The 15194-nt window shown below is 42.3% G+C and overlaps 1 protein-coding gene across 7 annotated transcripts in view; it reads left to right on the top strand.

The window, feature by feature from the left end:
• LOC139821178 (unconventional myosin-XVIIIa) overlaps positions 1-15194 on the top strand; it is a 46213-nt gene that overhangs the window by 23491 nt on the left and 7528 nt on the right. For 6 of the 7 annotated variants that reach the window (XM_071792042.1, XM_071792051.1, XM_071792033.1 and 3 more), the window contains one exon: positions 14950-15078. In XM_071792042.1, coding sequence (XP_071648143.1) covers positions 14950-15078 — 129 coding nt within the window. Of the gene's footprint in view, positions 1-12226; positions 14237-14949; positions 15079-15194 lie in introns of those variants that run through there. The other variant, XM_071792074.1, reaches the window with a different exon arrangement.

Here is a 15194-nt window from a genome sequence, read left to right as displayed (position 1 = left end):
GTGAGTAAACATTTCTTCGAGAACACGCATAACTCGGACTTCCAGCATAAACGTAGAAAGTTAGACGCGCCATCAAAAATAGCGAAAACGTTAATAATCACCTGTGTAATCTGCATCGAATAATATCTATTGCGAGAAAGTTTGTTAAGAAATTTATCAAGTATGAAATGCTTCGTGCTGAGTATATGACCTCTGAGAAAAGATAAAAATGTGACAGAAGTTACTTAATACGAAAAGATCGCGGTAAAATAAGGTCGAGCGGAGACTAATAAATAATTTATCAAATCGCTTATGTCGGATGGTGAGAAGAAGTGGTACGTTAACGATCGAGCTATACACATAACACGAGGGCTGGTAGAAAGCCATGATGTGTTCTGTACCTCATAAGCTTATCGTCTTATTATTCACGAAATCGTGACATCCCGTATGCCGCGCGCACGCACGGCTCTTTTTTCTGACCTCCGGAGTATAATACCCGCTTTCTAATAGTTTTACGACCCGAGAAGCTTATAAATTTTTACAACGCACCGAGCGCAAATAGCCGCGCAGATTTTTTCTGGCGCGGTGAAGAAGCGACGTCGTTTTACGGCGCGACACGCGCAGAAAAGCGCTTTCGTCTCGCAGCTCGAGACGACGTGTCAACGCACTTTCGCTGACCGGCCAAGAAGTCGTTAATGGAATTCAGAAGGGAAAATGACGGCCGCGTCCATGGGCGTTGTGCAAATCATCGCGGCCGACGCTTCCGCGAGCCGATAATTGTTCTCGTCACGAAGACGATCGAGCATCGCCGCCTCGCGGGAGCCCATCAACATCCGTTCTCCGGAGCATGACTAAACATTCAGACCTTATGGCTTATTCAAGAATATATTTATAGAGAGAACATCATCCTTTCAAGAAGCTACGTTTCTGTTTAAAAAAAACACACAACATCGTTAATCGCGAGTTTTATATTTGAACAAGAATTACTTTCTACTTCGATCTTGACTCCAATTCTGATAATTACATTATTATCAGATCAGTATTATTTTAAGAGCTCGATTGATAACGAGGTATGAAGATGTCGTGTTTCACGTCAGGCTGAACATAACGCCAAGAGGAGAATTTACACGAAACAGTGAAAATTAGGAGGAAAGGAAAGGAGGTGGAGTTCAACGAGGTCGCACGCGCTTATTCTTTCGGTAATTTCGCCTGCGGAAATGCGCTTTCCACAAGTCGATGACGCGCCGTCAGATCGTATTCTGTGTTACAGGTGCCGCAATTCGGAATACTCGCTCGCACACCTTCATCGTAACTGATACGATTTCTCTGTACTTGAATCGTGAACGTGCATCGAGGACAAAATCAAAAATTCAGTTTTTTTTTGTTAATAATTTTCTTTACGTTAGAAGAAGCGTTGTAAAGTTGTATATAAACGTTCCGCGATTAAACTTTTAAAGATTACTCTTTTGAGATTTTATCGAGTTGCAATAAAACAAAATTAATCGTTGTCATAAATTTCTCTTGCTTACGCGTGGAAGTTTTATGGAAAGTAAATATTTGTCGTCAAATCGGCAATAGGTAACAGTGTCTCGTCGCACCTGTTAGGTTCGTACATTTTTACGGAAAAGGACCACAAGCGATCTGTCTGTTTGTGCATTTCACCAGCTGTACGTGACACGCAAAACCAGCTTCGCCGGCGGAGCTTCGCGGCTTTCACTTTGCAGTGCCCGTAGCTTGCGGCGCGGCGACTCGCCACGTCGAAAGGCAGACTTTATGTAAATTTTACGCATAAATTAAGCGACGTACTGGCAAACGCACTTGGCACGCGATCCGAATGCACCATTTCCACCTTGAGAGAACAATGTCGGTCGAGATTTCTTTTCCCGTTCATATGTCGGCGCCTCAAATTCGTTGTTCCGAAACCCACGACTTTCCGATTTCGCGGGATCTACACTTGTTCCGCTCCTCGTCGTACGTTATTCATGAACACGTGTTGACGGAAAAAACTATCACCTAGGAAGCAACGTTTCTTCCAGAACGAGATCGTCGTTGCAGGACGTTTTACTGCAGAATACGTCGGATGAATTTAAAGTTTCTGCGAGAGAATTCAAGTCATCATGTCGCAGTCGGTATTGTGTTGGAACTTTTTAAAAATATGCCCCGTGCATTCTACATCATTATTGGCGTATGAATGCCATTTCATAGGGGAACATGTCACAACAGTGACTCGCAATATTATTTTAAGAAGGTGAAGTGCACGGTGTGATGGCCGTCGCGCGAAACAGGCACAAAGCGATACCTAAAACTGACTCTGTGTGCATCTTTTATACGAGACGATCAACCGTTAACTCCGTTTATTCGAACGACTCGTTGCGCGCTGTAAGTTATGCGGCGGTCATTTACCTCTGTGTCTGTGATAACCATACACAGCAGAAGCTCAGCGAGGCTCTCTATGACGTATATCCATGCATACGTTACATAAATACGGCCATTCTTCTCGAGCTTTCGTGATTTTTAACAGCAAGAGATATAAATCAGATTTCTGCTCCAGTAAGATTCAAACTAAGATTATATTTGTAAAATCGATGCACGCGAAAAATCCCAAAAATGTGTTAATTCTTAGATTATATACCATCTAAAAGAAATCACGTTTTTATTATTTATCACGTGTTTTGTATAAATAAACGGGTCTAGATATATCTAAACACATGCGTGCTCCGAAACGATTTATCGCAGATGCATCATCTCGAAAACGTCAGGACTATGCATCTAACGTCGCACTAAAATATACACTAAAACATTAATTCTATTTCGCGCCGCGATTAAAAATGTAGCGTGAATTACACTTATCGAAATTTACGGAGGAAATCGTTCCTGGATTATGTACATTATCGCGTACACGCCGATTTAGGTTCGTTGACTTTTGCGCGGCTCGCCGCGCATCGTTTCTCTTCCAGTCTCTGGGCCCCTCCTCCTTTACCTTTTACCTTTACCTTGGCCTTGCCTGACGCCTCGTTTCACCTCTACACGAAATCCCCCGTCTGTCCCAAAGAAACGGATAATACAAAACACTTCGACCAGTACCATCTGTTTCCTGCAGTTTGTTAAAACATACTTGCAAATTGAAGAAATATAATGAAGTTCAATATATAAATACAGTATTTGGAAAAGTCATACAATCGCATTATTTAAAGATATTCATTTATAGAAAATTATATTAATAAGTCATCTTTTAGTTTTTATATTCTAAAATTCATGAAATTGTTAAAACTCGTAGAACAGTATAGAAAGATAAATTTCATAGATCTCTCACTTAATATGCGATGATATAATCTATTGATAATTATACAAATGCTCGCGGGCAGAATTTGAATTCTAAATAGTCCATCGAACCAAGTCTTACAAAAGAAATCGAAATTAACGAATGTCTGAGTGTGCAGTATGCCGGAATTTAAACGAGATAATGGCGATATATAAAGTGTCCCAGAAACCGCGCGTTCCACTAAAGAAGAGTCACGAGCTCGTTTATCTAAAAGAAAAACCGAGAAGATGCTTAGATATTAATGGTTACAAATAAGTCCACTTGAAAGCCTGCTTGAAAATATATTATGTATCCTCGTGTGAAGCGAATTCATGGTCACGCCGCATGCCGAGAAAGAAATGCGAATTAAATGTTGACGACGCAGGTTGAAGTCATCTTCATCTTTCATAATAAAGGTCTTACGCGCTACTATTTCTCTCGCGCAACCTACGTTTGTAATCCAAATGGAAAGTCATCGCGCCCATTTCATATGGATGCGTACGCATTTACCGCTTCCTGATTCCGCAGAAGCTTAATCGGAACAGCTGCAAACTATCGACGTCATGCCAAGTTGTGTATCGGCGCCGGACGAATCGCCGTATAATCTAGAGTTGCCTGATCTATAATATCCAATGTTCCGACGAGCGATTTACAATACACGTGGCCTCTTTCGCGATACACAACGTCGCGAATATTTTTAACAGAGGACGAATATGTTCCCAGAATTTTACCAGCACTATTAGGATCTATCAAGCCCCACGTTATTTTTGTTACTTTTTTTAAATTTTAAAAGTGCATTTCTCATTTATATTGTAAAAAAAAACGACAATAGAATCCAGTATTATATATGATTGTCCGATCGTAAATATATCCCGAGAGAGGGAAAAAAAGCACGCTTGTGACTTTCTCGTGGCCCACATACAAATTGCTGTACTGGTCCTTACTGGTTCGCCATCTCCGGCCAATCCATTTGCAGTTTTGCACCGCGAAGATATCACAGGCCTCCTTACATCTCGTTCGGCCTTTCATTTCTTCCCACCTAAGTGCACCTGCACGAGATGCAACTTTAAAAAGAGATCCTCGCACGTAACCGAGAGATTTTACGAAAGCTTCTCGGAAGAAACATCCTAATTACTAAAAATAAAACCCCTCCCAGTGGAAACTTCGCACGAAAACACGGAAGTTGTTAGGATCTAAAATAATACGACATGAGGGATTAAATTACACGCATTACTTTATCCGTGACATAACGACGTTCGCGCGGAGGTGACATTTCCTGGAACGTTATAATTACGAAGTGCAAATTACATGACCGTCAAATGAATCTCCCGTCATTTTAGAGGGTGTCTACGTACAGTCTTTCCTTGCCGACGCCGTGGTCGCCTTCATTTCCCGTCATTGCCAGCGCAATCGTCTGGTCCGCTCACGGCGTTATCGCCATGCAAGCGGAAAAAAAACCAGAATGACCGGGAGAACAAGGTTTTTCCATGTCATTCCCGGAGTTACATATCCCGCCCGAGGAAACGGTAACCTCGCTTCTGTCTCGATAGTCTGTCTCTACTGCATCGCGTAGCAGCCGGTTCCTGTTCACGCGACGCGAAGAAGCTCGGTGGTCTCGCGACTGCGAGTCCGCGAATTAATATGCTCTACGCAACATCGTTGCATTAAGCTCAGCTCTTTCCGGTATATCTGGTTCGTAATACATCTTATTTTCCCTTCTCGTCGGGGCTGTAATTTCCCGCCGTCGGTCATGGCAGCCTTGCAATCATGATGAACTACGTTTTCCGTTTCTAAGCGCGATCTTTTTTTTTTTAAGACTCATTATCGTCCCTAGGTACCCTTTCTTTCAAAAATATAAAAAAAACGATATTTTCAAATGCGTTTCTTGTCGAGTTTTCCGAGAAAATAATCAAGCTGTGAATTTACGACAGACATCAATGTATTTTCGGACATAGCGTTATTCAAGTCGATCGTGTCCGTTTAAACGTACGTCACGGTTACCGAAATATTCGGCGCCAACGTTTCCATGGCGGAAGTGCGACCGTTGCTGAAACGCGCGTGCCTTCGATTACTGCGTGTCTCGAATCTCGAGCGATCGGCATGCCAAGTAATTCCGTGAGGCGCCAAGTGGAAACGGCGCGAGCGTGCCCTAACTTCGCTAGAATATTGATTCTTCCGAGCAAGTACCGTACAATTAATGATCCTTTGTGTGCGCGTACACGCCATAACGATCATATTACAACGTGATCTAAATTAGCGAACACTAATTTAAGCTAGGAGCTGATTAGCCGATTAAAACGCAGGATAGAACACGTGCTAGATCATAGTAAAACAGTTCAGTTGATCTAAATCAATCTACAAGTCAATCCGCAACATTTAAAATGGATCTGTACGAAAATAATATTAACAGAGTTATCATAAAGATTAAATTTTACGTTATGTAATCTTTAATTAATAATTTAATACAAACTGTGTAAATCATACATTTCAACGATTCACTGATAAATGAATTAAATTATCTCAATTTTCCTAGCCTTTTGCTATTATGGAAGAAAGATTCATTATATTTATGTACTACAGCTTATCTTGATTACTGCAAATTACGGGTAAAACACGATATAGACGTGCATACAAATCTCACGTAGCTCCAGAGCGCATTTCAACCGACTATCAATTCGCACTTGGTAGTGTTAAGGGATTTTAGTGACAGTAGACTACTAATCACGATGTACACCGATGGAGAAACGCGATTAGTTATCCAACAAGCTTGCGTGCCTAGGTCAGGTTCGCACGACAATCTCGGCAACAAGCCAGATCGAGATCGCGGAATCTATCCTGCCACCCACGATCGACACTCTAATGCGGAGGAGTAACAAATTAAATCCGGTATCAACAACACACAATAGTCAATATATGACTATCTCTACATATCTCATAACAAGTTTTCCGAATACACAAATTTCATTCTAATAATATTCGTGTGATACATCATGTTTGTTATCATTATTTTTTTTTATCCTTTTTTCAATTTTTCAAAAAATTCATGTTACAGGACGTTTGAAATCTTCTCGACGCTAATTGTATCATCTTTATATCCGTTATTCTGAAGCCATTTTTATAGCTTCTCGAGATTAGTTCAGCTAATTTAAGATTCGTCAAATATCAGAAAGAACAGGGTGACCGAAGAAGCTACTTGCGCGATTAAATGTCGAGCGCGTGTATCGCACGTTGGGTGCATCACACCGTCGAGTTTTTCACACGGCTCTATTTTCCCTTTGTCGGAAAGCGGAAACGCTGCATACCGCGTTCTTCAGCATCGCTCAACCTCGGCGTCGTCTGCGGAGCCCCCGAGTCGGGGTCAGATTCCTTATTTCTACCCACCCCGCGCGGTTAATTGCGACAAGCTAGACGTAACTTCCTCGTGCTTTTCTTTCGGCCCCTGAGAAGAAACGTGGCTGCGAGGCAGCGGCACCGGCGGCATCCAACCGTTAATTGGCCCGGCTTATCGCGCGTAGGTGCTCGATGTCCTTCTGATAAGGCTCGCGTTCGCCAGGCGCGCGGAACGGATCGCGCGCATTTACGAGACGGATCTGGATCTCGGTCTCTACTTTCTAGAAAACTAATTGCTCGTTAAGTGTATTACGATTAAATCAGACATCGGTCATAAATACAACACGGAATCGGGTTCTTTTTCACTTTCCGTATACGCGTGTGGATGTAGGTGTTTTGCGACATAATTTTCTAATTATCATCAACTTTCCCAATGGATATGATAAGATTAGCATAAAATATGATATGTGTATATTTATATTAATATTTATGACTAAATTATTAGGTCGATAGGTTTACAAATTATATTAGATACTGTGCTTATGTTATAGTATGAGACTTTTCAAATGTTTTATCGAAAATTTTCCAAATAAAGGTGAATATACTTTTCAACTTTCTAAGAGATAATTGCCGGTTAAGAAAATCACACCACGATGAAATCAGACGTGCGACGAGCATAATGCACGAAACGAGTTATTTTTTACTTTCTTCTTTTACTCTCTATGCTTCGGGCAAAATCGTTCGAGCGGCGCAATTTATAAGCTGTCCTTACTTCACTCTTATGAACGGGAGCGAGGCGTAAAAATGAAACGTTACGCGCGAAATGGACCTTGATAAGACTTCGGCCAAAGAGGAGCGATAAACTTTACGACGATATGAATAATCGCGAGCGCAGACGCCGGATTCCGTCCCGATTAAACAAAAGTACGTGGAAATGTCTGATGGATCGGAAAGAAGTTCGCGATTTCGTAACGCGGCCAGAGCTCTTTTCTCTTCTTATGTGGCTCCCTTCTCTCGTCGTCTCGTCTCGTCTCTCCTTTCTCCCGTTCGTCAGTAGGCCAGCGGACATTCTCGCCGGCCGCTTTCCAACGCGCTGGCCGCGCGTCTGCTTCGAATTTCTCGCCGCAGCTATCCCCGCGAAAGATCTATCGATCCGACGCGACGCGACGGACGAACGGCGGAGATGCAGGGACCTTTTCTACGTGTCCGAGGCGAACGGCCCCACGTCCCCGTTTCCGCAATACGTTCGAAAAATTCGCGGGGCCGGCGCGAGCCGGGCGCGAGCTGGCGAAAAGGCGATTTCCTGGATTTCTTGTATAAATCGTGAATTCTCACGTATGCATCACGCGGCCTACGCGTGTTCTCTTCTCTGCAAATTATTATTTTACTCGGGTCTCTATTCGCGAAGACTAACCGCGGACGTTTCGCCGGACGATTTCGTCGAGGAGGAGCAGATCGAAAGGCAAAAAGCGAGCGGGCGAAATGGGAATCGCCGAGTGCCTTATTCGGGTAGATAAGAAAACAAGAGAGAGAGAGAGAGAGAGGGGCCTGCCGGTCCGGACCGGTCCTCGGTCCATTTGGCAGTGCCTCGATACTCCATTCAAGGTCCACCTGTCACGACACACCAAATCTCCAATCCCTTTCCCTTGCACTTTCGAATCCGTGAAATTTTCTCGATACCATATCTCTCATGCATATTCAAACGAACGCGCGTTATAACTGTTCACGCGAAGATTATAGCGACAACAAAAACACTCGGAGTCGAAAGTCGGAACGTCGAAGACCCATAATCGGAATACATTAGAGAGTCAATATTATTCATCATTTGCGTAATCGCACGATTTTGATTAATTGAGTCGCTCCTCTTCCGACACCTGAGATTTATTGTATGATATCTCGCGGTACACGAATGTGCCGGTGTGGCGGGCAGCAGGAGCAGGGGACCATGTACGTGTTCGAATAGATTTATGCATGTGTTGGTGACACATCACCTGCATGGTGGGGACGAAATGGAGGGACGTGCACCTGATGCGGAACGAGCTTTCCGGCGATGCGACGACTGTGCGACCATGCCTGCAGTTCGCGGTTGATCTCGGTCGAGATCGAGACGTCGTCGGACGACGACCATCCTTCGGCCTTGACATTGCGCAGCGAGCGCGAACGAAAGGGTCGCTTTTTTTCGCTCCGGAATTGTTCGCGGAGTAACGCATATATGCGTTTTTGAGTGCGAGTGCGTAATCCCGGTCGATCGTTCTGATGGTGATCGGCGGAAATGTTTGCTCAAGATAAATAATCAATTGTTTAGGACATTCGGAGAAAAAGGTGCTGTCAGCGTACGACTTATACGTCCTGCGTTTTAAACTATAAGAAATGGGGCACAAATATTCTCAAATCTGTAATTCGCATTGTTGAAGTACGATTCGTTCAATTCGTGTCGTTGAACTTTCGGTACCAGAAATAATAAAGCTACTTATTATCGAATCTGCTCAAAATTAATTGCAGATTTTATAATACCTCTTGTTCTCGTAATTATTTCTTAAGAAAACGGTGCTTTAGACGAATTCCTTTATTTCGCTGAATACCAAACGGTTTATTATAATCCCAGTAAAAATTCACGAAGGTCAGCGAGGCGCGACGTAGGGAAGCACATACGTTTTGCGCTTCACAAGCGAAGTCTGTGGAGCCGAGGGAAGAAGAGAAAGAGAGAGGGAGAAAGAAAAAGAGAGAAAGTCGTCGATTTCTTAATTAACCTGCGAGAGAAAGAGAGGGAGAAAGTCTATAGCCACCGGTACCTGTTAGCTGCGATAACGGTAAACGTCATCGGCTTGGAAGTAAAGCACCGAGCCGCTCGAGTGCTTTCTCATTGCCAAACGACGGAGAGATGCCGGTATTACGATCCTGTACAATCGTTACAGGAAAGTAGTCGAATTGACCCGCGCGGAGATCGATGGTCTTTACTTTGTGGTTTTGGCCTTTGCTTTATTCGAACGTAACTGCTTAAAGTGAACACTTTGACCTGTCAATATTTATACAGTTTGATAATATTTTCTCGATTTTTCAATTTTCAATTAATTTCTATAAATAAAAATTGTACAATAGATAATTTATTTCGATAAATGTACTTATGTTTTCGAGTATGAGAGACACATTATTACGTAAAAAAAGTCAAATAATAAAAACAAATGTTATCTGGCACGCAGTAAATTATACTCTTCTTCTGTGTTAATGTAATTCTGAGAGCTATAGCCGGTTTTTATCATTCTCACATCTGGTCAGCGACTACCATCGGATCATCATTACTTTTCGTCGTCGATATCGCTAATCAATGAATCCCGTTCTGAGTGGACTTTTTATCTGCATACAAAGCGACAGTGTGTTTCGATTTAAGACGATGAAGAAGAGAGGACACGGTTGACATAATTTATTTTGCATATAATAAGGTTCTCTTACCAAAGAGAGTAACAGATTTAAAATAATCTTCAATATATAATTTCCATATTTACTGATTGGCTCATTCGTGTAACGGTTGCTTTATCTCGACGCAGGAAATATCGTCTCACTCGAAATTAATGAAGAAAATGTTTAAAGACTTCAACGTTTCGTTTCTGTCGACTTTAGTACAGACATTCGTTTAACGGGTGTTTTATCTCGAAACGAAGATTTGCGTCGTCCCGTCATGTAATTAATGGGAGGAAGACACGGTCGGAATTGCCAAATGTATACTTTACACAATATCTCTGTTGCGCGTTTAATTAACCAAGTTACAGCACATTTAACGCGCGGTTTCTGCATTTATTAGCGTTTCTTGACGATCTATTTATTTCATCATAAAATACGTAATCTACTGGTATATCAGAAAATTAAATTCTAACAAAACTTCTGACAAATTTCAAGCCATGAATTGAGATAATTTTAATTAGGCAGAATACAATTTCTTCATAACAAAGATTAAATAATAAAAGTTTTAATAATAGTAGTATAATTGAAGAATAATGTAAAAAGTAAGAGATTTTATTTTACGTTATTAAAAATTCTCGTCAGTTTCGGTAAAACTTCAAGATTTAATATATGTATCTGTTTCGTCATCATCTGTCTTTAGAAGTACGTAAAGCACTTCGAAATCTCTCTTTCACCATAATCTCGATACCGCTTGTCTCAAAAAAAACCTCTCAATATAACGAAACATTAAGAGAATCTCTCTCGCTGTTACGCCTTCCGGTTTATCTGCCGCGTCTCGGGACGAAGAAACGCGACGTACCCCCTTCAATGAAAATGATAAGCTGGCAAACTCGAACATTAACCGGCTGTATCTTCCTGCCAGTTGAGAGTTGCAGGCCGATGCGTTCAACCGGCTTCAAGATAATCTACTCCTTTCCCCCTTGCCGGTCCCCCGAGATCCTCTCCCCTTTATTTCCCTCACTCCTTCATCCCTCCCTTCTGTGTGTCGTATATGCCGTTCTCTCTTTCGCTTCTTCACTTCTGCTCTCGCAGTCGGGTGTGTGTACACTTTTACGCGGCTCTTTTACGGCACTTAGTCGCGGCTCGTTCTGCGCGCGGCAGAGGAGAGAAAAAGCCCTCCACCAAAAACCATTCATCTCGCGACGTCCGCAAGTGCAAGAATTATCGCGGTCTCCTTGATGGCAGTGATCGAGGGTGCGATCTCGAGTTGGCGACAAGTGCAGCGAACGATCTGGCATTGACGATAAGCCAGAAACTTTTTAAGTACCGATCCTCTCGCGTGTGATTAAAAATATATCATTTGCAGATCTTACATTACCTTGTAATTAAATCCGGCGTCTCGACAAGCCTATGAGTGTCCAGTCACACATCGTTCGTACATGTATGTACGAATGCGCGAAATAATGAACTGCTTCATATCGCGCGAAGAGATTGCGAGGAACACGATTTGAAACAGTGCTATAATTACAGAGGTGAAAATAATAAATATAACGCTTGTTTACAGATGAGAAGTGATCGTTTATAAACAAGCGATCTGTCTATAAGCAATCTTTGAAGTAATTAGTTCAAAGCTAAGCTTATATAATGTTTTGTTTACTGTAATTTATTTTCGTCTCATTGGTTTGTATCTAATAAAATTAAACGCTCAAAAATGTGACTGATTTGAAAATTATAGACATGTACAACATGATTAATTGAAAATTGATGGATAGAAGACTGTGCTTAATTGATATATAATTAAAAACGTTGTGGTAATATCAAGACAGATGCACGTATTTCGATTTCTTGTCGGAGATTTTATCGAAGCTAATATACTATAGAGAAAAAGTGAAGAATGACGATACTAAAAATTAAAATACTTGCATTTTTGATGTGAAAAAAACAACATACGAAGAAGCCGCAAAATTAAGTTTTTTAGAAGACGTACGAAACGCGTACATTTACACGTGCTATTTAAATTTGTTTCAATAAAAATCATTAATTTATTTCCAATGCGTCAAAAAATTGACTCAGGAGTGCGTATAAACAATACGACGAAACAGAATGATTTATTAATAATAATAACAGATGTTATAGTAAGAATACTATAGCAGATAAAATTGAAGCACTTTATCCCCGCGATAAGTAACGATTTATTCTTTCCCTTATCGAATTTAACTTCAGGTTTTCATCATGTTCGATAACGTATCTAAGTGCGCGGTCGGCGGCAGTGGCTCGCCTTTAGTTAAGGCCAAGAGCAGCCCGAACGTGTCAAAAGCGTCACTTTCACCCGCCAAAAAGCAGAATCAATCAAATCGAGCGACGAATCTCGCGATTGCTCCGGTCAAATCATCTGGAAAATCGCCAATAATCTCGAAAATATCCATCAAGATGACCCATGACACGATTAATTCGCCGCGTCATGGCTCTAACAATTCGGATTCCTCGAAGTCCCGACTTACGTCGCCTTCGAAGCCTACAACAAAACGATCCCCGAGCGAGACCCGACTGGATACGGCAAAAACTGTCTCTTCTCCTGCGCGCAGCAACGACAAAAAGAAGGTTTGCAAGTCGGTCAGCTCGTCTCCCTCGTGCACGATATTAGAAGACAGAGCGTTGCTGAAGAAGGGTCTCACTTATACGCCCGACAAGATGCCGGCGAAGCCTGAAGCGCCGCAACGAAAGGGCACCCTGGATCGTTCGGTCAGCTTGAACTCCGTGTCCGCTGACAATCAAACAAATCCCGCAATATCCCCACGATGGATTCCAATTCCGTTGGAAAGAAGATCGGCGGAGAAGGGAAAGAAGGCGGAATTGTCGCGAAAAAGTCTCACGTTCATGAACAGATCTACCAGCCTTTGGAACGTTCAGACGCCGAAAGTGGACTATAATCAATGCAGGAAGTCTTACGGTGCGCCCGCGAGGCTAAACTCGGTCTCCAGGCCGAGCAAGATACCACTTCCGGCGGCTCGATCTACCGGTCTCGGCCGATCTCTCGCCGATCTATCGCAAGTAGATCGCGTCGGAGAGCCAGTTGGCCAGATGATTAGCTTCGAGCTCGATCTCGACGCCACGTCGGACGAGCGTATCTACGAAAATTGTCGCGAGACCCTTGATCGTACCTTGAAGCTGAGCGCCTCGAGGATCTCGACGTCGACAAGTAACCTGGAAGAGAGAGCCGCGCGATTAATGGCACAGTTAGAGGACGACTTGGAACCTAAGGAGACGGTCGTATCTTTGGATGTCGTGGATGTCGCTCCTCCCTGTAGAACGGAAATTGTCTACGAGGATCGAGAGACCCTGCACGACGACAAACCTAATCTTATCGTAGAGAGATATAACTCTGAGGACAACAAGAGTAAGGAAATTCCGAGAATTAACGAAGAATTGAAGAAGAAAAAGACGATGATAGATGTTTTTAAAGATAATACAAAGTTTGAAGAAGATTCAAAGAAAAAGGAATATAACCGGATGAAGAACTGTGAGAAGCCGGAAGAAATTACCGAGAAGTCGAAGAGAAGTAAGGAGACTTCCATTCAAGAACTGAGGCGTAACTGGGAGAGACAGAGTAAAAGTAATCAGAATTCTGACGCGAAAACGATCTACGTTGCAAATTCCGGGAAAACCGTCAATCTGTCGAAGACGGCTCAAACCGGAAACGATGTCGTCGATGACGCGCAGGAGACAAAGAGGAAGCAGTGTGTTGGCAAGAAGGCCAACGATATCGAGCATCTGGTGAACTTCTTCAATTGCAAGAACGCCGAAGCCTCCAAGGAATCTTCGCGGGAAGTTTTAATTAAGGCAAAACCCTCGGACGTTCCTGTCATCGAAACGCCTGCCGTAAAGAAAAACGAGTCGAAGAGTGCGAACGAGTACAGCGGATACACGTCGGATGGAAACAGTTCGGAGGATAGCGGCCACATAAGTAACGAAAACGAGGTGGAATGGAAGGAAACTATTGAGAATCAAAGTCAGAAAGAGACGAACGATTTCAAGGGACGACAGTACTTCGATAGAATCGATCAAGACGACGACGTAAAGCTTTTCGACTCGACAATCGTTCACAGACTTGCCGAACCGGAAAAGAAGAATATTGCCGTTAACCGGGGAGGTCGTTTGACGTCTTGCAACGATAACAGTGTTGACTGTTGTCAAATTGATGACAAATGCTCGGAAAATGAACGACAGGTCCGTCTTAAGTGATTATAGCACAATCGTTAACTTTAAATACTGATAGCGCCCGGTAGTTAGAAGATTGACTAGATTATTAGGACGCGTCGGGTGTTTCGCGTGTCGAGTATTGTTCATCATATTGCGGAAAGAATCGCGATTTTGCTGATTAAGATAATGATAATGCTAAGAGATCCGGCATAACAGCATAGTCATCATTAAAATTAGATTTATTTCTTTAATTAATATTTTAATTTTATATATAGATCACTATCACTATATTTTCGAATAATCAGAGTCTCTTGAAACATACCAATTATTTAATAATTCATAACGATGCATAACATATATAAAACTGAAAGTAACTTTGTCAACATAACTGTTAATATATCCACTATTAGTTGCATAGTCTTATGTAAAAGCATATCCTCTCTAATGCAATCGAGATCTCGCGGTACATGATGCGCCTTTACGCTCTAGAAGTTATATGTGTTTATCCTTCATTACCATACGAGATGAAAGCTGAAACTATGCCATGCATATTTTAATATTTATCACCGACCCTGAACTCGGGTTTAATATGCAGTTTTTTTATCCGTATGTACGTAAATAGACAAAAGCGCATTTAATTAAGACGAACTTAATGATAGAATGCTAGTCATGGCTAGTCTAGGCGTCAATTAATATTAATCGATGAATAAATCGACGGATGCATCTATTCTTGTTCGCAGATATTCTTCAGATCGGGCACCCTGGAACGATTGGAGGCTCAGAGGGACGAAAAGCTCACAGGCCATATCATTCTGCTGCAGGCGAGATGCAGAGGCTACTTAGCGCGGCGCAAACTCAACACTTTGAAAGTGGGTCACTTATCTCTTTCCGAATTGAAACACGCCGCATGACCGTGGTTAAAATTTAGAAAGAAAGCTTTTAGTCGCACGTAAGAAATTACAAACAAATTGCAACTTTCCCTCAC

The sequence above is a fragment of the Temnothorax longispinosus genome, chromosome 1 (genome assembly GCF_030848805.1).
Source record: "Temnothorax longispinosus isolate EJ_2023e chromosome 1, Tlon_JGU_v1, whole genome shotgun sequence".
Taxonomy (NCBI): Eukaryota; Metazoa; Arthropoda; class Insecta; order Hymenoptera; family Formicidae; genus Temnothorax; species Temnothorax longispinosus.
This window is presented reverse-complemented; position numbering and strand designations above follow the sequence as displayed.